Below are 27969 nucleotides of genomic sequence, written 5' to 3' on the forward strand. Positions count from 1 at the left end.
ATTTATAGACATATTTTAAAATTTCTGTGTTGAGGTTTATTTTTATTACACCCAAACTGCATTGCTACCCAATTTACTAACCCCAGCGGGGGAACCTAAAACTTATAATAGACTATCGACTGCACGGGACTCTTTACCTCAATTCAAAATGCCTTAGCAAACCTAACCTATAACGAATATTCATTTTTAAAATTATCCCGCTAAGTTGCTATACTATGTTACATGTACAAAATGGATCATCATTGTACACAGTAATACTTTAGATACTCTTTTCTTTGTATACAACCGTCATAAAAACTGATCACGGATAATTTTAGATTTTCTTTTCACTGGAAAAGTACTGAATTAAAGAATATTATTTTCTTGAAATATTTACAAAATAAAATTAAATTGTCACAAAATAATAGATTTGTCTCAAACTAAGTAGGCGTTTTCATAAATTTTAAATTATTTTAGAATGTACTTTTATCTGAAAAGAAAATTTCCTATTCTTTAGCTAATTAAATTTGCTAGATTATTTTCAAATTAGGTATAAAATTAGTTTTTAGTAGCGGATCTACTCTGTAAGTGTTATGTGATGGTTGGAAGAAAAATTTTACAAGCCTTTTCCTAAAACTAAAATAATAATTAAAGCATGGTAATTAATAGAAAAATATAAAATTTAAAGAAATATTCCAGCCATAAAAAAGAAAAGTTCATTATTTCTTATTAAAGCTCAGGAACGTTTTTTTTAATAATATATAGTATACAATACAATTCAGAACTTGACGTTTTGTCTTAGATAAGAATATTTTGACTGGTGTAAAATATTATTTGTTTATTAAAGTCAGGTTTGTCAGCTTACAGCTTATCTAGAGTATGGTCGTCCTTGTTGGTTTATAAAATTACCAGCGGTTGCTCCTCTAAGAAAGTAATAAAAAATGTGTTGGTGGAAATTTTTTAAGGGTCTATTTTTCTTTGGGTGGTACTCTTTCCTATAATAGAAAAAACTAACCAGACAGGACCTATAAGATCCGTTCATCGGTTAGCAAGATCATGCGATACACACTCACAGACAAACATCTTGTTACTTTTATATAAAAATATTTAAGAAAATTAATAATATTCGTCCAGTGAAATTTCTCTTGGGAAGTTGGTGGTACTCCTTCCCAAAATTGTAAAAACCTTACCAGGACGTATGAGAACCGTCCAGCGGTCAGCAAGATCATGCGATACACACACACACAGACAAACATCATGCTACTTTTATATAAAGATATATAAGAAGTAAATTAATCTTGGGAAGGTGGTGGTACTCTTTCCCAAAATAGGAAAAACCTACCCCGGACCTCGGTTAGCAATATCATGCGATATACTCACACAGATAAACATCCTGTTACTTTTATAAAAGAAATGAACAATATTTACTTGTGCCAGATCCTGGTTTTAATTGTCATCCTGTTCCTGGTCTGTAATGTTCCCAGGGTCATCCTAAATCTTTTTGAGGTAATATTTTTGGTGGATTTTTGTTACTTTGACTTTTGTAAAATATTTGATACTTTATATGTAGAAAATTTAAAAAATCTAAAAGGATTAAACAATTGCCGATAAATTGATGTACATCCACGTTGATGACACACAAAATTTCCTATTCTGTAGATTAAAATTAGTAGTTGAACGTTTGAACACTCAACTTAATGAACCAACCAATAAAAAATCATTAAAGTACCAAAAGTTATTAAGATAACTTTTAAACAAATGAATATATTTAAAAAAACGTCCAATTGAATCATGAGGAACATAGATTTATACATTGATTTTTCTAGGTTTGGTTGTTGATATCAGAAGGAGCAATGACTGACTATTGGCCCAGATGGTAAGATTATGACTATTTTCTCAATTTCATAAATTTATCCCGCATATCACGTATGTCTGTAAGTAATCTTATTTTCGTACATAATTATGAATGAACGGACAGATAAAGCAAGTGATAGAGTAAATGCTCATCGACTACTGTCTTGAATAATAGCCAATGTGAACTAATATGTCCAGCAATTGAGAGTTATTTTGGTATGCCCAGACAGACACTCATTTATAACATTTTAAGGCCTGATTTAATCGACATTAGGATATTTATTTTTAAATAAGTTTTTATAAGCAAAAGTTTTTTTTGTGATTTTTTAATTCATAAAAAATGTATAATATTTTTTTTTAAAATCTTAAGATAAAAACTATTAAATATCTTTGCTATTATTTGTTATTGTGCCTTGAGTGCGATTCTGCTAATTGTATTTTATATGGAGTATCAATATTGGTATATTGATTATTCCTTTTATATTTATATTCTATTAGAACAATAATTTCAAACATAGCACATTTTGATTTTTACCAAGGACAATTAGACAGTACATAATACTACCCCTGTTTATTTAACAATGATTGGTTAAAATGTTTAGACACTTAAGTTTGATTAAAATTTTTAAAAGTTTTTGAGCTAACAAATAAAAGACGTGGTTATCAAACTTTGGGTACCAGTGTAATTTACATTCAGAGCACTTTTTGGGGCATGAAAAGACCATTAATATAAAGATTAATTTGGGTGCTTTCTCTCAAAGTTTATATCGGGCATAGAACCATTATCCTAACTTACTCTCTTTCGACTTCAAAATAAGATGCTCGACTAGACACTCGCTTGGATTTGTTTGAAATATTTTTAATTAAGTTATTTTTCTTTAGTAAATCTATTGGACAGGCAGACATATCACGTTTATAAAGCATCTGCTCTACAAGAACTATAAAAAGAAACACATTTATAAACACGTTTAAATTATGATTAATTAAACCATTTTAATGAATGGATAAGAGTTTTAAATATTTTCTTAAGCATAAGGACAATAATTCATTTTTTGACAGTCAAATACTTATTATTTTACTTATTATAAATTATAATCGTATAAAAAATATTTACTGTACAATTTTGATATCCTGCAAAGCAGTACAGATAAACCGAATGACCAAGTGACAAATAGAGTAGAAGCTCTCAGCCGAATCATCATATAAACAAATCATTTAAACAACTGCTGGAAAAAAAAATATATTTTCCTATATTAACTTAAGTCCTCAAAAGATTATTAACCATTACCAATTTTCACTTCTTTGTAAAAGAAGACTCACATATTTTTGTTATGAATCATATCACTAATGAAGGATAATTGGCTTATGAATATTAATTATTTTGTACTATGGATGAATAAACTAACCTCTCCCATTTACCATAAACTATTCATGGCCGTTTGTTCGTTATTAGCCTTTAAATTCCATACATTTTTGGAGATAATCGTTACCAAGAAAATTTCACAGTAAACTGCACTAGATATGAAACTTAAACTTAAATTTTATTGTCTAATTATAGGTGTGAAATAATGTCCATGGTATCCCACATGTTCCTGGTTGGAAGTTCCTCAACAAATCTTTTCATTTACTGCTATAAAGACAGAAAATTCAGGTATTTTTATCGATATATATTATTATTTGGAGGTTTTTACCAGATTTTCGTGAACTCTAAAAAAGGACAGTCGCAAATAGCTTAAATAACGATAGCTACGCCACCCCCCTTTACCCTTTACCCTACTACTAAGGAAATGACAAATAAAAAAGGTCCATATTAGCAACCTAAATTGACGACAAGATTTCCTTTGTCAATATACCCATGGTTTTGGTAATTTGGAGTAATCAATTTCATGCACTTTGAATAAAGCAAAGCGTTTAACTTTAACAGATGCTATTCTATAATTAGGATAGGTACGTCCGTATTTCCGTGAATGATATAAAAGATGCAATGGCCGATAAGATAATGTACACACCCAATGATGATACACAAAATTACCCCTTCTGTAGATTACACTGAGTGTTTGGACACTCAATTTAATGAACCAAACAAATAAAATTCATGTGAACACTACTCAGCATTTTTTGGTTATCGAAAGGTTCGGGCTTCCCACAATTGCAACAGACATCAAACTTATTTTATTTTCAATTTTAATTAGCGGAATAACTCTTAATGATATGCATGTTTATTTCATAGATCTGTTCTATATCAATGTATCGGGTTATCGAGCGGAAACCATTTAAACTGGGCGAGTATAAACAGGTAAACTAGCATTTAGGTTTTACAAATGCTTTGATTTATTTTCTCTATATGTGAACCGTATAAGATCAGGGATTTATAGTTGGGTAAATGGAGTTATAGTTTGGTTTTAGGCAACCCCTTTAAAATTATATATATTATCGTTTGTTACGAACCTACCCTTTTAATAGAGTAATATTTTTGTACAAAATTGTAATTAACTAAAAAAAGGGAAAATTTATAAAGTGATACAATACTAAATATATATCAAGGGGGGATTTGAGTGAAGGGAGGGTGGGGAAGTCGACCCTCAATTTTTTTATTATTTTTATTTGGTTGGGAAGGGTATTTTTTCTCGGGTCTATTTTTCTTACTAGGGGGAAGACACACTTCCTTAAAATAGTTATAAACATTTACTGGATCGTTAAGAAGCTTCACTGCAAATGAGAACCATATCGGTTCAGCTGTTAGCAAGATCTTAAGGTACAGACTTAAAACATCATGCTACTTTGTTATAACGATAATGATTATATCAAAACTGACAGACAAAAGTTACCGATCCCATTTTCTGGGGTTGAAAACCCAGACAATATATGCAAAGGATAGGAAATCCACAAAATTGGTTCGAATATTTCATACATTTATATACCAAAAACAAGAAACTATCCTTTGAATAAACAGTGGAGACCTAATACACCCCTCCCCAAACCCCTTCTTACTTTCTGAGTCCTTTTAAATCATTATGTTGAAAATTTGGGGGGGGGGAGTAATTATATTTTGATGAAACTTTAAAGAGTTTAACTTTTATTAGGCTATGCATAAAAATGATAAAGTGCAATGATAGAAATTGAAGAAAAGTAAATTATCTTTACCTTAAATAAAATTTGGACCACCTGCAAGCATTACAGACAGTCAAACACATTCACCTATATAATATTGCTCTAAAATTTTTGCCACATCGGGGGTGATTTAACCCATTTAAGGGATGTTATTAAAACATTTTTTGAAATATATTACATATCAATGTTTACTGCAGGAACAATAATATTGCAATTTAAACATTTAAATCTTTCTTTTTAAAGATTTGGGATATTTTCTTCTAAAAAAACTGTTTTGTCATTTTTAAAATTGAAGATATTGAGATATTTTTCATTGTAGTTTTTTTCCACATAGGTTTGCAAAGTTGAATCAAAACATTTTTTCCCACCAAAGAAAAATATTGACGATGATTTACAAAATTTGTATGTACTCAACATTTTTGTTTCAGGCGACAAACAGCATTTTCAATGTCGAGGTTTGAAAACAGGATGGAAAACAGGTAACATAATTTAAAATCAAAGCTTTGTTACATTTACGGTGTGTCCGTCCGTATGTCTATCCGTAACGTTTAGCCATAATAGTTAAGTTAAGCTTGTTAATGTTTGTTTATCTGACCTTCAGATTTATTGAGCCTCCTTCTTTGGATGTTTTCATCCCTATTTTCTATAGTTGAGCTTTAGTTTTGTTAGAGTTTACTAAACAGTTAGGAATCCGAAGGGCAGGGGGGGGGGGGTTGTTTCAACGCACATACCCTCATATTATGTCAACTATCAATAGGGCTAGAGGGCAATAAAACATAATAAAAAAGGATATGGGGGATTGGTTGTTGAACACCAACCTTAAGACCCTTTAGGGTTTGATACATTAAGAACTTTCAATAATATGAAAAAGCTTCATTTTGATATTACTATATCATCTGAAAGCAATATTTTTTTTCTAATTAGGAAAGAAACCTCACCTGTAAAAGCTGCAAAACTAAATTCCACATGTTTCAGTTGTCCAAGTGATTGCAGGAGTGTTGTCAATAAATTCTAATCAGTCATACATACTCAAACCATATAAAAACTGCATCCATCCATCCAGCAATTTATAATCAAATTTATGTTGAATATCTACATACGATGATGATACCCTTGTTATTTGTAACTAGAAGTGATTCTTTGCTTTTTAAAATAGTACATAGATTTTTCTCGTTTATTTTTAAATAAAATTGAAAATAAAAGAATGTTCGAGAATTTTTAAAAAGAATACATAATCAACAGACCAAATAAAATATTGAACCAGTAGAGTAGCTTCCCTCAGGAAGGAAGGGGACAATGGGCTGTTTATTACACTAGTTTTCTTATTCTTTGACTTAACAACTTTAGGAACTTTATTGAATTTTTATTGGTTGGTTTAGAAGAGTTTCAACAAATTATAATAATCTACAGAAGGGTTAATTTTGTGAATCCTCATAGGCGAAGTGCATCAATTTATCAGTCATTGTCGAATTCCTTTAGATCCCGGAGCTTCACTACTGCTATGAATATTAAAAATTATATTTAGATTTTTTAATTTGTTTTTAAAAAAATTATAAAAATATATTTTTAAAAATAACAAAATATTTATTTTTTTCCTAAAAATGTAAAATTTAGTTTTAATATTTGATGATTTTTTTTTATATCTTATTTTAATCAATGTTACAACCAGCAAATGTCAATAATATAAAATAAGGAAAACGAAAGATGAAAGTTGACAATATGCATTGAAAAGAAGTTTAACATTTGCTTAACAAAGAAAGTTTTTTTAAAAATTAAATGCATAAACGGAATATGTTTTGTTTTTGCCGCATTTTTTGTTTAATTTTGAGAACAAAATAAGAAATATATTTTCAACCAACAGAAGAAAAACTTTGGGATATAGTCCCTTTCGTGGCAACGCTCCTTAAGGGGCGATTTTTCGGTTTTTTTACAGTAGCTCTTCTCCTATTTCTATCCCCTGCAGGGGGCTCCAACCCTGCCGGGCCAATTGCTTAACCCTATGGGGCAATCACCTAACCAAGTATAACCTAACCTAAAATAACATATCAAAAGACATTTTAAAAATACGACGAATCGCACCATAAGGGGCGTTGCCACGAAAGGGACTATTCCCCAACTTTGCAAAGCTAAAATTATTTGCATTTATGAAACTTTAATAGTTATTTATCGCATTGTATTATAGACAGCTTTCCGCAGATATAAAAATGAAAAATAATAAGATTAAAACTAGTTTTGTTAGTCACGAAATGCCGGAGGTCTGGGCCAACAAAACTGGTATTGATATTTTTTCATGGAAAATTGTGTGTTATACGATTCTATACATATTTTTCCAGTAATGCTAAGAACAGGTTCTAATCCAGTGGATATTAAATGGCCATAGTGGAAATAATATTCATAAAGCTTTCACCCATTTCCCTATTATCTTTCCTTTTCCTGCTTTCACAGTAAGTCCCTTGTTGCGCTGAGCACTAATAATCCTAAACTTATATTTAAAAAATATAGACATTGCATGGGTAACGCCCCGCGTAGGATTTTTGCATTGAAATAAATCACTTCCTTATATTCAATTTATTTTAAATTAAAGGGTGTTGGGTTTTAGTCCTCAACAGACACCACTCATTTTGTTTGAAATTCTGCATAACTGATTATATTAAATTTCAATCAGTACAACATTTTACTTTATTTTGAAGTATTACTTAATTGCATTTTAAAATTTTTATTTTTGAAGTCAATTTTCTGAACTAAAAGTTAAACTAAATCTTTGTTGTAAAGATAAGTATGTCGTTAACTATATGTACCTTTTTATATTTATTAAAAAAACACAACTAAAAATGTTTATTTTTTGTAGTCAGTTTGTGAAACACAGTTATTTCGAAGTTAAAATAAGTTGACTTTTAGGTACACAGAATAGCTATTTTCTAACAAAGACGAAAACACCCATAAAAGTGAAGCTCTGAATTAAAAATGTGCCTTGTTTTCTAAAGAATCATTAATCCTAAAATCATATATCATTCGAAAAATAAGATTGTACCAGAGTTGAAAATCAATATATTTAAAATGGACGTAGGAACTTTTTGGTAACGATTACAGAATTGCTTCTCTTTCAAAATCGTACCTAACTGTTAGAGGATTTGTAATAAAAGAATTAACCGTGACGTACGTATGTACGTACAGACCATAAATTAGGAGAAGCTTCGCTTTTAAAAAATGTCAAAACCTTTATCTACTTCATAACAACTGTGTCAGTAAGATGAAAAATATCCAAAAGTTCAAATGACGGGTAAAATTAAAAATTTTTAATAATTATTGTGTAAAATTTCAATGTTATAAATAATCATGTAAAGCGCGCATTGTGGCAATTATATATTGTAAAAAATAAATATTATTTTAATCGTGTTTCTTGGATTTATTACAAAATGAGATTTTAAAACAAATACTAATATAAAAGTAACAGGATCTCTTTAACTAACTAAATAACAGCTGAACCGATATGGTTCTCCTTTACAGTGTCACTTTTCATAGGTCCTGGGAAGGTTTATAACAATTTTGGGGGGAGGGATTTTAATTTTTCTTAAGTAAAAAAATGGGGAACGAATTCAACAATAAACCACAAAATTTGGCTGAAATATTTAGTATGACACTTTGGAGTTGAAATGTATCTTTGGCCGGATTTTGATGCAAACTAAATTGTTAAAAATTGTCAGCCGCAAACTAAGTCAAAAGCAGCAGCCGTTCTTTAATTACTGTTTATATCGAGAAATTGTTTACTGTAGGAACGGGCTTTATCTAGCTTTAGATGTGCTTATGATCAATCAATATATTATTACTTGGATGTTGCACCAGATTTTCAAGTACTCTCAGCTGGCCAAAATGACGATACCCTCCATCCACCCACTTTACCCCATTCCCTCTCCTTCTACTGGATGAACAAACTGACCAATAAATAAGGTCCATATTATCAAGCTAAATTGAAGACAAATTTGATCCTGTCAATATATCCTATATCCATTTATGCACCTTGTCTGTCAATGTAGACCTTTTTCTTCGTGGATATTTCTGGCAGTGGCTTTACATGGTAGACATACATATTACATACATGTAGAGTTGCTTCGTAATAAAATAAGAGGAAAATTGTCGATAAGAAAAGACTGGATAATCAACAATGTCTAGAATACAGATTAGGCATTACATGAAGCTATATTAGTAGCAAAGCTATTCTATAATTAAATTTGTTTGTCCTTCCGTCCATAAGTCAGTCCATAACTTAAAAATCATGAGGGTAATCTGTTTATTCTCGACTGCTATTCAAGATCGATGGATAAATTTTCTTTTGTAAAAATACCCCATACCAATTTAAAAATATATAAATTCAATTGATAAGTTTTGTGATAAGATCTGACTTCGTTAGCCTAAAACTTTGTCAGTGGTATTAAATATTGATTGAGTTGTAAAAACATGCATTATCCTGAGGTTTCCATCAATGATTGTTTTATATAATCAGAATTTTAGGTAAATTATTAATAGTCTAATGTCATATCACTTAAAATCACAAGGAACAAATATGGAAAATAAATCTGTTATATATCAATTGTTAAATCACGAAACCTTTTAACGTGTTAAAAAACATAATCCATCAATGATTTTAAAAAATAAATCAAGGAACGATAAATTTATAGACATCCCAAATAATGATAAACAAAATTACACCTTCTGATGTATAAAATTATTAGTTAAATAGTTTGACAATATATGTTAGGAAATAACCAACTAATATTTACTAGAATAACCAAAGTTTATAAATTAACAAATAACATAACATGATTTTAAAACTTTGGGTATTTGTTTTTTTTCTCTTTAAAAATTAGTTTTTTTGCTTCTTTTCTAAAAAAAATGGTGCTTTCCCAACCAAATGTAACCTAACCTGTCTTGGCCTAAAATAACAAACGAAAAACTAGCCCCTTATTTTTCAATTTATTTCCAATATGAAGGGGTGATCTGCTCAACAAAGCAGTTTGAGGGAAAACGGCAAAAAAACAATTATTTGCTGATCAATTCAAATTACCTAATTAGTCATAACTAAAAGTCTTACGAAGTAAAAATAATGTCCACTTTTTTCGCATTAGTTAGATATTATAATTTACAATATTGTATTATCATAACATAATAATTATACCAAATATTAAATGTGTTTAATTTGTTTCATTGAAATAAATTTTAAAACAACAACAACGAATATTTTATAAAAATGCTTATTGTAATATTAATTTTCGTTCAATAGAATATGTGACAAATTGTTTAAAGTTCGCATTTAAATATATTTTAATTGAAAACTTTCCATTAATATATGAAATAACTCCCTAAATCTTTATCTCTCTTGTAATTTTACAAACTAATTTCAGCGATTGGAATAAAGATTTTAAAAACTTTTTTTAGTTATAAAATACTTTAGACTTTAGTACTTTTGGGTATATGAATTAAACTTTGAATTCGTGTAACTTTGGTAAAAACAAAATATAGATAACTATCGTTTCATACGTTGGAGAGATCTTTAAGGACTGGTGAAAAGAAAGATCTTTATAGTGCCTATAAAAAATGACCAATGAAAGGGCAATACACAGACTAAATTACCAATGACAGGGCAATACACAGACTAAATTACTAATGACAGGGCAATACACAGACTAAATTACCAATGACAGGGCAATATACAATTTAATTGACCAATGGTAGGCTAGTATGACTCATTTTTCATAGGGATTATAAAAATCTTTGGTGAAAAAATTTACTGATCTTTATTTTAGGATTTTAAGTTTCTTCTGCATTTATAATTAGTTTTGGCAAGAAGGAAGGAGACAATTACCCAAAGATTCGAACGTTATCCTATTCGTTGGCTCAGAAAATTTGGGTAATTTTATTGTTTCTCTGCGGGGTTATTTCAAATTAATAGTTTTCAACCTTTTCAACCAACAATTCTAACTAGACTTCAGAATAAATGTCACTCTTTCAATGTAAGTGATATTTTGAAAAGTCATATGATGATTATTTATGATTTTGTGACTGAAGTCTGAAATATTTGGAATTATAATAATATGTCTATAGTACACACACATTATAAACAATCGATATATTATCAATTGGATGTTGCACCAGATTTTCATATACTCTGGTAAAGTGATGCTCACGGCTGACTAAAATAACGTTACCCACCATCAACCTCTTTACCCCATTCGCTCCCCTCCTATTAGATGAACAAACTGACCAATAAATGAGGTCAATATTGGAATTGAATTTCCCCTGTCAATATATGTCCACGTATATTCTATATCCATTGTACAAACATTCAAATACTCATGAATTTCAGGAATTAAGATATTAATTTGAGGGGGAAAATAATTTTTGGTAGTAAAGGAACTTAATTTGAGAATCCTTCTTTTTTTTTTCTCTCTCTCTCTCTCTCTCTCTCTCTCTCTCTCTCTCTCTCTCTCTCTCTCTCTCTCTCTCTCTCACTCTATCTCTATCTCTTTCTGTCAGTCTCTCTCTTTTTCTCTTTTTCTATCTCTCTCTCTTTCTCTCTCTCTCTCTCTCTCTCCCTTAAATGTACATAATCGCTCTTGTACTTGCTAAAAAGAACACTAAACTTCATAAGAATCGCAACAACAACAAAATAAAAGTATCCTTTTTTTAATGTATAGTTCCTTTACATCCTGAGTAAATATACATGCATATATAAATTGTATTTGTATATGTAGTAAATTTATACGGGTCAATGGAATTATCACACATCCACACAAACACACACACACACACAGACAAATAGCTCATTTCCTCCACCCCTCCCCCCCCCTGTCAAAAAAATCCAATGGAAGTTTCTAAGAATAATAAATTAAGATAAATCACTAATCATATTTGCTGCGCGAAGAAGCGCCTAAAGCATTGTAATTTTAATACAACATAAGACTTTTAAATCCCCTTGTGTTCTTCCCATATCACACATTGTTTGCGCGCGTGTGTGTATGTGTGTGAGTGTGTGTATTTGTGTGCGTGTGTGTGCATATGTGGTTAGGGAAGGGGGAGTTTTTCTCCGACGGATTCTCCGATAAGAGCCATCAAGGTTATTACAGTAAAGACTAAAAAAATAACATTTTTCAGGCATTAGTATAGTTAAGTTAGGTCAAATCCTATGCAATTTCCTCAGCAAGCTAAGACTTTGTATTTCCTTTTTTTAAGATTTGGCTCTTACTTTTTTTTCAAATAATTACTTGCTTCCTTAACAATGTTTAATTGATCATTTCTGTCATCTAGTAGAATTTATTGAACAAGTAAGTATACTTCCAGCTAAACCTTATGTAAAAGTAACACAAAATTTGTCTGTTTGTCTGTCTGTACCTAAAGATCTCGTTTACTGCTTTTGCATTGAAGCTTTTAATAATTTTAACAATTTTAAGGGAGGTATCTTTTTCAATTCCAAGTATGGGGAGGGTCAATCTCCCACCCCCGCCAATTTCGTTAAAGTGATATTTGATTTTTTAGAATAGAGATGATTTCAATAAATGTTATTTGCAAATTATAAAAAAGGATTGTTTTGTTTAATTGTCAACCTCTTTATAACTATTCCTTGAAGGCTTGAAGCGCACGACTTGGAATAATTAAATGTAATACGCGACCAATAGTGTTTACAGACAATCGGAATGTACCAATCAAAACAGCCAATATTTTCAAAAACCGGCATTTGCAGTCTAAATTTTAAACAGAAGAAACTTTTTGTCGTGGATATTAGTAATTTTAAGCAATACTTTTTATTCAGCTGCAAAAAAAAACAAATAAAAACATTACAAGACCTAACTTTCAAATGAAAAAGCCTGAAACAATCCAGGGAATCATTTGAAGCGGTTCAGTTGTGAACAAAGATATATTACTTATGTGAAAACTAGCGTTGGCATATCTAGCATCAGGGGCTTAATATTTGAAGGGGTAAAAAGAGGGAATGGAATAACCAAAAACCAACCCAACGCTTAAAACTAAAAATAAATAATAGCCAAAAACCAAACCGGGACTTATCGGAAGCTCCCCTAAAATGGGTAATCAATTAGTTTATTGAAATCTTAAGCTTCAGACAAAAACTTACTTAATATTTTAGCTGTTATATAATTTAAGCTAAAACATTAGAACGTCATGTAGTTAGGGCCCTTTAAAGAGAAACAGGGGGGTTTCCTGTTGAAAAGGAAGTGGGGCTAGGGAGGCAAGGGGTCCCTCTATCGGAAGTTATTCAATACTGATAAAGAGATAGATATACAATTTACAAATATTGATAGATAGATAGATTTATTAGATAGATATTTTAGAGGATTTCCTATTTTTTGCATTTTTCATAGATTCCTACAATTCCAAATGTATAAATCAAAAATGCATTTTTATCAGAATTACAAAAAATCTAAAGAAATGCATGGACGTTAAAAAGTCAATACAAGCACAAAAAGTAAACGGAGCATAAATAATTATTGTCAAGTAAAATACCCCATAAATAGTTTCTTTGAAAATATATTTTTTTTCAAACATGACTTTACTTGAAGAAAAGGGATTATTGAAATAGCTATAAAAGAGTTAAAATCCAACAAAATATGTGTACTTCAAGAAAGAACCAATAATTGATTTTTTTTATTTGTAAAATGCATGTAAAAATCAATTTTGTTATCAAGTATTGAAAATTAATCCGGTCGCCTTTTGATAAGTAAAGAATTAGTATTACCCTTTTAAATTTTTATAAACCGGCATTTAATATTGATAAATAGATGGATAGTTAATACAGAACTCTATCAAATGAAATGAACCCCCCATGGCTCTTTTCCTGCCCCCCCCCCCCTAATATCCCCCGCCCCCTTTTCCCAATGCAACGCGCCCCAAATTAAATTCCCTTTTTATGAGCAAAGCAACATGTATGTAATAAGTCGAATGGGACAATTTTTGTGGAAAAAAGGGGAGTTTAACAATTTCTTATCACAAAACTGAATAATGTTGTGTTTGCATTTCCAAATTTAATTCAACTTTTAGTATTTAGTCAGACCTATGTTGGGCATGCAGTGATTAGTTTTATTATTCTATTTCAATTCATCAGGGCACTTGTAGTGATTTAGTTTTTGATGCACGTTTAATTACAAACTATCAATTGAAAGGGCTTTGATTAGTGATTTTGTGATTCAAAGCTTTTAATTTAATTTGGACTTTATAAACACTAGAATATTCCAACTGTTTGATATGGAAACTATGATTAAAAAGGAAAAGGAATATTTTTAATTTATACAGGGAATCTTAACCAAAAAAATCAGCCGTCTACCTCGAATAGCAGCCGAGATAATCATGATTTTGCGTAAACATTGCTGACGGAATAACAGATATTTCGAAAATTCGTTGGCTCAAAAACTTTGGCTTATATTTATTAGATACTGATAGGTTATTTGAGAAGTTTTTTTTTGTTAATTATAATTGGGGGTGTACACCAACATATTTTCCAGGAGTGCCTTAAAATCCCGGGGATTAAGCATATTAAATGTAAACTGGAGAAATTTAAAATTAAATCTTCTTAATTTAATTTGGAATAATTATTTGAAACACATGAATGTGATGGAAAAAAGTCATGTTTAATGTATTTTTAAGTCAAATCATATGATTTTTACCGCACACGCGCTTTTGGTGTGCAAACGTTGTAGTAAATAAATATAATCTGAATATAGCTCAAGTTGTTTTATTTTTATTACATAAAATGTATAATAAATCAATAAAATTTTAGGTTAGTACCTCTTCAAAAGGTTTGCCAGATTTTTTTCTTTTGTTTAAAGGATTTTTTTTTTATTTTCTCTGTTTTGTGTGGACACTGGGTATAATGAAATGATATAAATGAGTCAGCTCACATGAATTTAATACAAGATAACAAGTTAATATCTATATTTCTATAACATATAGTACATATAGAAAAAGGCGTGATTTATAATAATATTTAATAAGTTTTGTTTCCTAAAAAGCGGATTTTCTTTAGATATATACTTTCAGGGAAGGGACAATACACTGTAAATAATACTGATTCCCAAAGTTCTTAAGCTTTAAATCATTGGGAACTTGCAATGAATATAGATTGTGTGGTACTAACTAGCGTTGTACAAATTTACCACCAGTATTTAATCTACATAAATGGCAATTTTGTTTACATTACATCAGTTTTCGTCTAATGTCTTATCCCTTAAGATCCCTGCAACCGTTTTTAAAAGTCAACTGTGAAAAAATTGAATTATCTATTATATAAAAAATTTTAAAGTATGAAATTGTTCATAAAAGTATGAAATCTATAAATAGTAACTGTGTTATTAATTTAACTTTAATCTTTCAATCATTTGTTTAAGAGATAACTCATTCATTTCACAAGTTATTCAACTGCAGATATTTGGGATAGGGTAATTGGCGATAAATTAATCTTTCCTCTAATTCTTAAGTGTTTAATTATATCTTTTCCTACTTATGGGTTTTTTTAGAAGAAGGGATTAAAGATTAATTTAATTTCCATTGTCCTCTACCTGCCTGGTAAACATTAACATACCAGCTTTTAATACTTTAAATTCTTTTGACTTTAAAAATATTTTTTATTGATATTTTTTTAAGACAAGCTTTTCTATATGTTAGGGTTAATGCGTTCGTACATCCGAAATAGGTAGTTTTTACAGTTAATTTAGGCATGTTTTCATTGTCTTATCAATTTAAAATTTTGAATATGTTTCCTGTACTGCACCTTTAAACACTCAACTTTATGAACCAACTAATCAAAATTCAATAAAAGTCCCCAGAGTTTTTAAGCCAACAAATAAGAAAACGTTATTATAAAACTTTGGGGACTAGTGTAACAAACAACCCACTGTCCACTCACTTTCTGACTAAGATTATATAATTGCTTTCATTTTTTTTCCACCGAATAAAAAAATTTAAATTAAACACTGGGGGGCGTTTTGACTACACGGTTTTCCTATATTTTTTTTTAAAAGCAAAGCTTTATATAATTGGGTTTTGTCTGTCGAACGTTCGTACTCACAAATTTATGAATCTTTAGGTATGTTAAAACTGTCCTGTAGATTTTAAACTTTGCATGATGATTTATGTGACGGTTAGGTCTGCTTTGGAAAGCGTAGCAACTTTATAATAGTATAACAGCATCGAGGCATCTTTAAAATCAACTCCTAATGATCTGTAAGTATGCCTTAAAACAGTATCCCGTATTTAAGCAATTTGCAACCAATCATATACAATTTTGTTTATACCTTTAAATTCATAATATTCTGCTTATTAAGTTCTAAAACTCTACTAGTGTTAATGTTCGTTTGTCTTACCGTCTTATTAACGAGTTTTTATAAATTCTGTCATCCTTGTTTTTAATAAAACTAGTTTTATTCTTTTAGAACTTAATTTGGGGAATTCCAACAAGTATAGATTGTATATATGCATTACGAAATTACATTTTGCAACATTGCATTTTAAACATCTAGTTGCTTTGCCTCTAGCCTCTAGGGAGTTCGAAGGATTCCAAAAGCAATGGCGTCAAACCACCCTTAGACAATTATAAAGCATCCTAGAAAAAGTACAAGCAATTCGGACAAGCAATTTCCGAGATATTTAGCTTTAGACAAAAGAAACCTTTCTATATTTAACAATATTTATTTCTCTTAGTATGATAAATCTATTGACTAATTGTTCATTAAAAAACAACAATTACTTTTTAAGAATTTTATATGTACATTTTTTTATGTTTCATCATAAAAATGTGCGCGGCTTGTTACGTATATTAGTGTGTATGTATGGTACCGAATGGTATTAGAAAATGTTGGCGCATTTTAATACATTTTGTTGTAGTTTCATAGTGAACACTTTAATACTTAGTTCTTAAATGTAAACTAATCAATTAATGCTTAATATTAAATTACTGAATTTTAAAGCGAAGCTTTAATTTTGATTTGTTCTATACGTTATATTGTCATAATGTAGGTTTAAATTAAATTTCAATAGTACAGCTACTCTTTAACTGTGGTGTATGTTTGTTTGTCACACCTTAATAGTTTCATAACAAAAGTAATATTAAAAATGGGCGTGTGTCCGTGTTTGGCTGCTTTTTAGACGCCTTTAATAAATTTTCTTTCTGCATGGTTTATAGTATTTTTAGTGGCAGAATATAGAGCTCAGCTACTCTTTATTAAAAAATAAACATAGGTCAATAAGCCATGAGTCTTGGATGTACACTCCGTTTTAAAACATAAAAATTTTCACTTTTAATCATAAGATCAAAATAGAGATAGCAATAAAAGTTGTAAATAACCAATTGATTTTTTATATAAACTGTAAATAACTTTAAAATGATTCAACTTTTTTCTTCAGTTTATTAAAATTCATCGTTTTATGTTTTAGGGTAAGACGTATATAAAAAAAATATGTCTTCGGTGATTTGTTGACATTAAATGCCAAAAATTGTTGATTTGTTTTTTTATTGTTTTAAATATATTGCAAATATAAATATTCCTTTGACTGCAGAGTGGTGATTTCAAGACAACAACAGCAACACTAAGTCAAAACAACAACAACCACCTCAAAGACACAGGACTTAACAAAATGACGGTGGCTAGAACGCCGGAGCCCGGGTCGAAGGCGAGCAGCGGTGTTAGTAGCTGCAGCACCACCCCTGAGCCTAGTCTCAAGGGGGAGCGGGGGGCGCGCAGCACACCGGATTCAGACGCCGGGATTCAAACCAAAGGCTGTGAAGTTTATGTGACAAGAATACCAAGACATTTAAAGGTACAAATTGTTAATAGCGTAGCTACTCTATAATTATGTATGTATATAGACTACAACTTCAAAATTTACCTTGTTATTTAGAGTTATTTTAACTTCATTATTTTTTGTTTTTTGTCATATTTTAATTAACAAACAAATATATAGTTTGAGTATGGATTAACATTTCTTGAACAAACAAACTTCTGTTTCATCAAATCATTTTAAGATTTTTAACATTTACATACATCGTATTATAGACAGCTTTCAGCGGATATTTTAGAAGTAAACATGATAAAATCAAAACTAGTTTTGTTAGCCGCGAGAGACCGAAGGCCCGGGTTAACAATGCTGAGCTGGATCTTTAAATCAATTTAATGATTTTCATTTTAATATTCGTGGAAAATTGTCTGTTACACGATGCTATACATGATTATTCAGAATTCCTGAGAACCAGTTCTAATCCAGCGGATATTAATCGGTTTCGAAGCCATACTGGAAAAGTAGTTTCTACTTAAAATATGTCCAACCCAAAAAAAAGTTATTCCAACTTGTTTTTCTCAACAAAGAAAAAAGTTTGTTTCTCTTCTCCATGTTTACATCTTTTTTAGTAGCGAAGCTACTCTATAATTTAAAATGTCCGTATGTCCGTTTGTCTGAAACTTTTTGTAGGAAATGTGATTTTCTCGGCTCCTTTAGTTTTTAATGGACTTTACATCAAAATCAAATCTTTCTTTGTTCATAGCATCTGTATGAATCTACTTTGACCGTCAGTCATCATATAAAATATAAATATTAAAAATATAAAAATACATGAGAGATGTTTCGTGAGTTTTTCTCTCCAAAAATCTTTTATTGATTTCATTAAATGCTCTTTAAAATCTCCTTGCATGTTCTTCGCTCCTTTTGGATATTGTCATTCTTTTTTTATGCACTTCTTATACGTACTTATATATGTGTAACATGTACTCAATAACATTATCACAATAAAAAATAAGTTCATAAGTCGAGTGTACAATGTACATACGTGTTGAAAATTAAAGAATCAGAAATATTGGATGGGATTTTATAAAAGTAATAAAAATTATAAATAATTATAGGTTAATTAAAGGTCCTTTTTGTGCAGTAAATATTTTGTACAAGTTTTTTTTTCGTGTAATAAAATATGTTGTTAACTTTTAGAAACGCTATTCTCATTGTTATTTCTCTTTTCCTTTTAAAACTTACATTTTTGGTGTACCAGGTCTTTGCAATTAAAAACACATACTATGAACCTAATTTAAATTAATATTTGAAATAATAAGTTTGCCCTAGTTGTAAAGTAGTTTTGCTTCTATAATTCATTGTTTTTGTATCTTTAAACAAAATACGAAGGAAAAGTTAAAGAATTTAATTGATAATGCACTTCGCTTAAGAAAAAAGGAAAAACAACAACAATTTCTTCTGTTAAATTAAATTTAAAATGTTCTCGATTCATTTCATATCAAATGTTCTTCCAAAATAATAGATTTATAATAACCCCTTAAGCAGCAAAGCTGCTCCTTAACTAAAGTATAATTCCCTTTCCGACTTTTCATCACCATAAACAATAAATTCAGTTAAAAGATTTTTAGCTGTTTTTTTTATCATGATTAATATGAGATTTACTTCTAATTATCCTGATAAAAAAATTGGCAAAATATGTGTTTGTCAGTCTGTGTGCTGGCCAACAGCTAAACCAGTATGATCTAAAAATTGTTCTTATAATCCCCCCCCCTCTCTTCATCTATTTGTTTTTACTTTAAAATTAAAGGGTGTGAGTTAAGCAGTTCCTAATCTAAACACCCCCCCCCCCCCACCCCCTAGATATACCACACTTTTCTGGGATCTTGCTGAGTCAAGTATCAACTGTTGGTAATATCAAAGGATGACTCCATGCAAAATTTGAGCCGGATCCGGCCAAAACCGGCCGTGAATTTTATGAAAAACCGTTTTTTTCCGGTTTTTAGGGGGTATCTGTAAATCGATTCAGCTGGAGCAAAACCGGTTAGAGGTACAAAAAATTTTACTTCACATGAAATTTAGCCAATGCAATTGCCTACAAAAATGTACTTCATCATCAACTTGATTGGACAACTCTTTCCCCTCATAAATGTCCATTAAAACCTCGGAAACGGCAAAAATCGCCAAAAATCACGCCTTCGGCGGCAAATAACGGCTAAACGGTCAGCCGGAGGCGAATGAAACATAAATAAAGAAATGTCTGCCTCAAAAAGTTGTTCAACATCAAAGAGATGCTTGAAGTCTCTAAAACGACTCCTTCCCCTCCTTTAAGGGGAAAAACTGAAAAAACGTGATTTTCAAAAGTATGCCCACTTCGTGGGTGTGGGGGGCACTGAACCCGTCACCCCAGGGTCACCAAATATAAAGTCTAGGCGGCCCACAATGCTGAATTTTCACCAAGTGAAAGTCTTGTGTCATTATCTTTTATGGAAAAAAGTTATTAATTAATTAAAATTTCAAATTGTGATTTTTTGATGGATTTCTTTGATGAAATGACGGGCTGGTCAATTTTTAGGCCATTTTTTGCTGTTTTCGGCCCGCCACGCCCAAACGGTTTGAGATAATCTCACGGGACCTTTTGCCCGACCTAAGCCTGGTTATTTGTAAGGTCTAAGAAAAAAAAATCTTGGATTGGATGAAGCACGACGTCGCTGCGTGCCGTCAAAAATCGCTGGTCGGCTCATTTTGCCCCCTCAAACCCTCACCTCGTGCCATTTTTCTGTGTAAAGATTATAATTATAATCTTTTGCGTAAGTCTGTTTTTTTTTCTAGACCTCACAAATAACCAGACTTAGGTTGGGCAAAAGGTCCCGTGAGATTATCTCAAACCGTTTGGGCGTGACGGCCCAAAAACCGCAAAAAATAGCCTAAAAATTGACCGGCCTGTCATTTCATCAAAGAAATCCATCAAAAAATCACAATTTGAAATTTTAATTAATTAATAACTTTTTTCTCATAAGAGATAATGACACAAGACTTTCACTTAGTGAAAATTCAGCATTGTGGGCCGCCTAGACTTTATATTTGGTGACCCTGGGGTGACGGGTTCAGTGCCCCCCACACCCAGGAAGTGGGCATACTTTTGAAAATCACGTTTTTTCAGTTTTTCCCCTTAAAGGAGGGGAAGGAGTCGTTTTAGAGACTTCAAGCATCTCTTTGATGTTGAACAACTTTTTGAGGCAGACATTTCTTTATTTATGTTTCATTCGCCTCCGGCTGACCGTTTAGCCGTTATTTGCCGCCGAAGGCGTGATTTTTGGCGATTTTTGCCGTTTCCGAGGTTTTAATGGACATTTATGAGGGGAAAGAGTTGTCCAATCAAGTTGATGATGAAGTACATTTTTGTAGGCAATTGCATTGGCTAAATTTCATGTGAAGTAAAATTTTTTGTACCTCTAACCGGTTTTGCTCCAGCTGAATCGATTTACAGATACCCCCTAAAAACCGGAAAAAAACGGTTTTTCATAAAATTTACGGCCGGTTTTGGCCGGATCCGGCTCAAATTTTGCATGGAGTCATCCTTTAATATTCCCAACAGTTGATACTTGACTCAGCAAGATCCCAGAAAAGTGTGGTATATCTACCCCCCCCCCCCCCCCCAACCTCCTCCCAAAAATATCAAATAGAATAAATAAAAATTTATAATAACTTTTTTAATTCGTAGGAGACAGATTTATTAGATGTTTTTGGTAAGATTGGAAAGATTGCTGATTTAAGGTGAGTCAACTTTCAAAAATATGTTGCTTAATCATTCATTTATTCAATAGCCTTGTATATCCTATTGTATAAAGTATTAAGGTTTTTTTAGTCTTAAGGCTAAATTCTCAATAACTACTAAACTGGTTTTTGGTTCTCTATTTTATGTAAGATTCAAGTTCCTGTTAGGGTTTTGGGCTATTACATTTTCAAATTTAAGTCTTGGGATGGTTTTAAGCAATTTTGCTATTTTTCTGGCCTTTTTCTACCCTTTTGAATACAGAGCCCTTAGAACGCAACCGCTAGTTTCACATTAAGTAAAACAACCCTATCAACATAAAATGGACAATATTAAAAATACAATTCTTTCACAGGGTAATTTTAACCCTTATATAAGTAAACTACAAATAATCCAAATTTTCTCAGTTTAAGTGATAATTAAAAGTTTACACATCTTTTTTTTAGATTGATGATGGGACAAACTGGACAAAACAAGGGATATGCTTATATTAGATATGGGGCCGCACAGGTATTATAAACAATAAGACAGCATTCCGCGGATTTTAAAATGAAAAAAAATATAAGATTTTAACCAGTTTTTTAAGCCACAAGGGGGACTAGGTCCGGCTAACAAATCTGGTTTTCAGTTTGTGATTGCAATTTTAACATTAATAAAAAAAGTGTCTGTAATTCGATGCTATACATGAGTTTTCAGTATGGATGAGAACCAGATATCAATCGGTTTCAAAACATACTGGAAAATAATAATATGACAAATTTAATTACAGTTAGTGGCGTTCACAGACACAGATCATATAACTTAAAAGGGTAAACAAAGGAAAGACATTCCAACCTATTTAGAATTTTATGGGGATGTTAACAAAACACCTTTAGCCCCACCCTTGGGCGTCTATGGTTAGAAAAATAGATAGATTTAGAGATTCAAAGAAAAAAGATAAATAGGTAGATAGACAAACAGGAAGACACCAGACAGATAATCAGTAGATAGACAGAGGAAAGAGATATATTGATTAGGGTTGGGCCGGATATCCGGTTTGGCCGGTTATCCGGCCGGATACCGGATATTAAAACTATCGGGTTACATGATATCCGGCTTATTTTTGACGTCGGATATTCGGTTATCCGGCCGGATAACCGGTAATTTGCCGGATATCAAACGTTGAGCAGATATCCGGCCCAACCCTAATATTGATGTACGCTTTTTATAAGGCTTATGAAAAATTAGGTAATACTGGCATACCATTGGTCAATTTAAATAAATATTGGCCTGCAAGTGGAAACTTATTAGCCTATCATTGGTCATTTGTATTGTTTGACGTCAATTTTTTATTGCCACTAGTAAGAACTTCTAAGTACATTTGACAGACAGACTATAAAGTTTAAACAAAATAATATTTTTATGTTTTTCTTGTTTATTTATTATTTTTTTAGGATGCAAAAGAGGCAATTAAGATATTAAACAATTACGAAATTTCTCCTAATAGGTAAATATTTGTTAGTAACCATCCTACATATATATTTTTACTCTGTCTTTCTGTCCGTCTGTCCGTAACGCTGTGAGTGAAAGGTCTTCATTGTGTTTTGGAGAAAATTAAAGTTTGATATGAGAAATATCATTTTCTAGCTGATTTGTTAGTTACTAGCGGCTGTGCCCCTAGCATCTAGGGGCTCTATATATTTAAAGGGATATGAAAGGGCAGAAAAGAGCCTATATCCGTACCAAGAATTGTTTTTTAAAATAGCTTAAACTATCTTAGGACCTTTAAGAAGCTTCACTAAAAAGGAAAAAACCTTATAGGTTTAGCGGTTAGTTAAATCCTTTGCTACGGACAAAAAAAAAGTTTACTACTTGTACTTCACATTTTTCTAGTAATTCTACTCTGTTGCTCACCATTTTTCTTCGCTTTAACTAGTTTTTTTTCTTTCTTTTAAGCTACCTTATGGATGTTATCATTCTTAATGTCTTATTAGTTAGCCTTTTCAATTTAAATGCTTGCGATCATCATATTTAATCTTATTGCGAAATATTATAAGTATTTTCTTTTAGCTTATTAAAGGTTTTAAGAACCACTTTAATATTTGCAAAATATTAGGATTTTTTTGTGAAAATTAAAGATTATTTACTAAAAGTTTTTTATTTGAATATTTCGAGAATAGTCAATTATTTATATCAAAAAATAAATAAAAAAATATTTATTTAACATTTTTAAAAATTTTAAACTACGTTTTAACAATTAGGTTAAGAAGGGTGCAGGGAAGCGTATGGATAGATTTTGCCTTTTTTTCTAACATTGAAGTATTGGTTTCTTGCAGAAAAAACTACGTACAATAGATTATATATTCTAAAAATACTTCAATTAATTATAAGTACTAAGTGATTTTTATTAGTCATGAAAAATCCAAGATAAAATTACATAAAGTTATTTGCTTCGCATTTTAAGCAACTTAATGTTAATTGATTACAATTTTAATTGTTTATTAAAACGCACAAAATACCCGGAAAGTTTGGATTTGCGATTATCTTCAAATTAAATAATACTTGAACAGAACTGTTTTGATAAAAAAATCAAATTTACTTAGTAAATAGGAACAAATCTTCACAGGGTGTGTGTATACAACTTTTTTCTTCGGTTTGACTCAATTAAGTATATATGTAAAAAACTATTTGAACTCTTTTTGACTCATTAAACAAAAATAACTTAAGTTTAAGATATTCCTCCTATACTATTTATTCATATCCATGTATTCTTATTATAAAAAGAAAAAGAAATATAAAAGGTTTATCAAAAATATAAATTTTAGTCAGTGTATTATAACTTACAAGTGCTGCATTCTCTCAACTAAATTTTTGAACAACTTAATACTCTTTCCCTTATGCTTTAAAGAATTATTTTTCTAGGGAACCTAGTAATATTGTCTAACTTTTTATCTTTGTGACGTAACAAAAATCCATCTCTTTTTAAGGGGTTTCCTTTCCCACCTCCCCTCTCATCCTTCGATTTTTGTTACGTCACAAAGATAAAAAGTTAGACATTATTACTAGGTTCTTTCCAGGCCCAGGAAGCTCCAACCCTTCTGGTCGTTAACTCTACGGATTAATATCCCTTCGGGGATAATAGCCTTTACCTAACCTTACTCCAAAAAAATCATATGCAATATATTTAGTCAATAATTAAAGACCCTGTTTCGAATTGCATAGTTTCTATGTTGATATAAATATATTTTATTATTTTGATGACTTATTAAATTAGATAAGCTAATACCTAGCTATGTTAGTCATAAATGTACATTTTACAATTAAATAGTAATCATATTATTCATAATTTACATAAAATGCTTATCTATTTTTATATTTTTAGACATCTTGTAGTGACAAAATCAGTTGATAATAGAAGACTTTGGGTTAATGGCATTCCAAAAAGCAAGTCTACAGCTGAAATTAGGTATTTTTGCATTATTATTTAAATGACAAAACAGTAGATATAGTGCCCACTAAAAATGACGTCATACTGGCCTACTATTGGTCAATTAAAATGTATAATGGCTTGCCATTGGTAATTTAGTCTGTGTATTGGTCTACCATTGGTCATTTGTATTGTATGACGTCATTTTTTTATATGCACTTTAAAAATTAAATTAAGGATTTAAAGGATTAATTCATAACACCCACGTGAATAAAATTGCATTTGAATGAGAAGTCCTGAATGATGACTATAATTACTTCTGCTAGAATAATTATTTTTTGTATCGTACTACAGACAGCTTTCCGTGGATAGTAAAAGTAAAAATTACAGGATTATTATAAGTTTTGTTAACCCCGTGAGGCCGAAGGCCCAGACTAACAAAACTGCTATAAACTTTATGATTTTTATTTTAATATTAGTTGAAAATTTTCTGTAAAACAATGCTTTACATAATATCTCAGCATTCCGAGAACCGGTTTCAATCCAGCGGATATTAATCGGTTACAAATTATGGAATTTTTTTTTAAAACATAATGTTTAATGATTGTAATTTATTAGGCGAGACATGGAGAGATTAACTTCAGGTGTCATTGACATTATTCTTTATCCCAGCCAAACTGATAAAACTAGGTAAGTTATAAAATAGAGGTGGGTTCTTTTGATATCGCTGAATCGCCCATGGTAGCCAAATCACCAAAATCTTTTTTTTTGCAAAAAAAATCTTCCTACATTGCATTAAAAATCTGATGTGAATAAAAGGTATATATTAGAATCTTCCAACATTGCATTAAAAATCTGATTCTGATGTGAATAAAAGGTATATATTAGAATCTTCCAACATTGTATTAAAATCTGATGTGAATAAAAGGTATATATTAGAATCTTCCAACATTGTATTAAAAATCTGATGTGAATAAAAGGTATATATTAGAATCTTCCAACATTGTATTAAAAATCTGATGTGAATAAAAGGTATATATTAGAATCTTCCAACATTGTATTAAAAATCTGATGTGAATAAAAGGTATAGGTATATATTAGAATCTTCCAACATTGTATTAAAAATCTGATGTGAATAAAAGGTATATATTAGAATCTTCCAACATTGTATTAAAAATCTGATGTGAATAAAAGGTATATATTAGAATCTTCCAACATTGTATTAAAAATCTGATGTGAATAAAAGGTATAGGTATATATTAGAATCTTCCAACATTGCATTAAAATCTGATGTGAATAAGAGGTATATATCAGAATCTTCCAAAATTGTATTAAAAATCTGATGTGAATAAAAGGTATATATTAGAATCTTCCAACATTTTATTAAAAATCTGATGTGAATAAAAGGTATATATTAGAATCTTCCAACATTGTATTAAAAATCTTAAGTAAAATGAAGAAAGTGATATGTATTAATTTTCTAAAATCAACCTCTAAAACCCCATCTCCCATCCAAAAAATTGTGTTATTATTCTTAAATTTGCATTACGAAAAAATATGAGAATTAAAGATTCAGTATTTTCACAAGAAAACATTTCTGACAATAGAATAATTTTGCTTTTAATAAATACTATCGGCAACGCCCCTAGAGGCCTTTATAGGAATGAGATGTAGCAGGGAGAGGGAAGCAAATGCGTTCAGCAGTTGGCAAGAAACTGCATTACTCACAGATAGACAGACAGACATCTTGTAACTTTTCTATATGTATAAAATAAATATGAATTTGTTTGCCTAGGTCCCGTGGGTACATGTTTGTGGAGTATGAGTCCCACAAAGCCGCGGCTGTTGCAAGAAGAAAACTATCACAAGGTAAGAAAACTATACATTTAAGGACAGTACCTGCCAAATTTGCCTTAAAAAGAAAAAAAGGGATTCAATGGGTGATAAATTTGTAAATTTGTAAGTACCAACAGTTTTTAAGTCAAAGATTAATAAATCGTGGTTGTTATATATACTTTGGGTCCCATTGTAATTTATATTATAATTTGCAGTCCAATGTCCCCTCCCTCCTTGGCGTTTCTAATATATATTTTTTAATCTTTTTATCGTGTAGGTTAAGTTTTCTTAAGTTATATAAATGTCCTCTAGAAGAAAATGCAAAGAATAATTTAAAAAATGCTGACCAAATTTTATGAATCATAGATATTGAATTATTGAAATGGGTAAAAAGTTTTGTTGTACTTTAACTTTCTACCTACAGATTTTAAAAATTTTATATTTGAGTATTAGTAATATCAATTATTTACCAAATATAATTTTTAGTAACAAAGCTACTCAGTAGCTGCCTATAAGTCCATCAATTAGATTTTAGGTACCCAGGGAGGGAGTGGAGGTTGGGCTGTTTATTACAACAGTTCCAAAAGTTTTCTAATGCGTTGGCTTAACAACTTTGGGGACCTTTATCAAATTTTGATTTATTGGTTCATTAAGTTGAGTGTCAAAAAGTTTCAAACTCCTTTGTAATATACAGAAGAAGTAATTTTGTGTATTGTCTATTGGGGATGTACATCGATTATTGGTCATTGTCCTTCCCTTTAGATTACTGAAAAGTAACGCTATTAAAAAAGTAGATTGGAAACTGCTGGTCCCTATTTGTTGTTCTTTTCAATGAAGATTCATAAATGTATAAGGGTGGTTTCAGGCTATTTTCCTGATCTCCTCTGCCTTCCCCGTTTTAAGGGCGAAGCAACTGGTATTTAACAGAGAATCCAGAATCATTTCAGAGCTCTATAAAATTTTACCTTCAACCAAAACTTACATTAGAGAAGATTTCTGCATTTTACTATAGTTGTAAAAACAAAGAGTTATGAAAGAAAGAATATTAAAATGGTCACTTTAGATTATCATTATGCAAAAATTCAATGATTCTTTTTTCAAAATTTGAATAGAATATAATATTAATCCTATGCTGGAAAGTGGTGAGGTCTTGGTTTGCTTGTTAAGATCTTCTTATCTACAGAACCGATCGAGTTATCCATTTTAGGGAAGAATCACACAGGCTAGACTT

General features: G+C 30.6%; 2 protein-coding genes across 3 annotated transcripts in view; both read left to right on the top strand.

Annotated features, from left to right (window-relative positions):
- The first annotated feature begins 1366 nt into the window (after window positions 1–1366).
- On the top strand, window positions 1367–8339 carry LOC145327735 (uncharacterized). Of its 2 annotated transcripts, none has more exons than XM_080171290.1 (6): window positions 1367–1485; window positions 1806–1855; window positions 3392–3484; window positions 4064–4129; window positions 5373–5423; window positions 5869–8339. In XM_080171290.1, exons 1-6 carry the CDS (start codon window positions 1393–1395, stop codon window positions 5957–5959), a joined length of 444 nt encoding a protein of 147 aa, XP_080027416.1. In that variant the 5' UTR covers window positions 1367–1392; the 3' UTR covers window positions 5960–8339. The 2 variants fall into 2 exon arrangements, with proteins under 2 accessions (XP_080027416.1, XP_080027417.1); XM_080171291.1 differs by having other exon boundaries at window positions 5920–8339.
- A 5706-nt stretch (window positions 8340–14045) lies between these two features.
- The window catches only part of LOC145328291 (putative RNA-binding protein 46), a 44674-nt gene continuing 30750 nt past the window's right edge, over window positions 14046–27969 (top strand). Inside the window, exons 1-8 of the mRNA XM_080171915.1 lie at window positions 14046–14215; window positions 17501–17763; window positions 21446–21498; window positions 21943–22006; window positions 22930–22982; window positions 24858–24941; window positions 25521–25592; window positions 26698–26771. Coding sequence (XP_080028041.1) covers window positions 14197–14215; window positions 17501–17763; window positions 21446–21498; window positions 21943–22006; window positions 22930–22982; window positions 24858–24941; window positions 25521–25592; window positions 26698–26771 — 682 coding nt within the window. The 5' untranslated portion in view covers window positions 14046–14196. The remainder of the gene's footprint in view (window positions 14216–17500; window positions 17764–21445; window positions 21499–21942; window positions 22007–22929; window positions 22983–24857; window positions 24942–25520; window positions 25593–26697; window positions 26772–27969) is intronic.

This window comes from Acartia tonsa, chromosome 9, assembly GCF_053477335.1.
Source record: "Acartia tonsa isolate MP-2025a chromosome 9, ASM5347733v1, whole genome shotgun sequence".
Classification (NCBI taxonomy): domain Eukaryota; kingdom Metazoa; phylum Arthropoda; class Copepoda; order Calanoida; family Acartiidae; genus Acartia; species Acartia tonsa.

Excerpts from the sequence above, each read along its gene's own strand:
- LOC145327735 (XM_080171290.1), top strand. The coding sequence starts at position 1,393 with ATGAACAATATTTACTTGTGCCAGATCCTGGTTTTAATTGTCATCCTG. Across the intron at positions 1,856-3,391 it reads ACTGACTATTGGCCCAGATG|GTGTGAAATAATGTCCATGG; the intron begins GTAAGATTATGA and ends GTCTAATTATAG. Across the intron at positions 4,130-5,372 it reads AACTGGGCGAGTATAAACAG|GCGACAAACAGCATTTTCAA; the intron begins GTAAACTAGCAT and ends TTTTTGTTTCAG.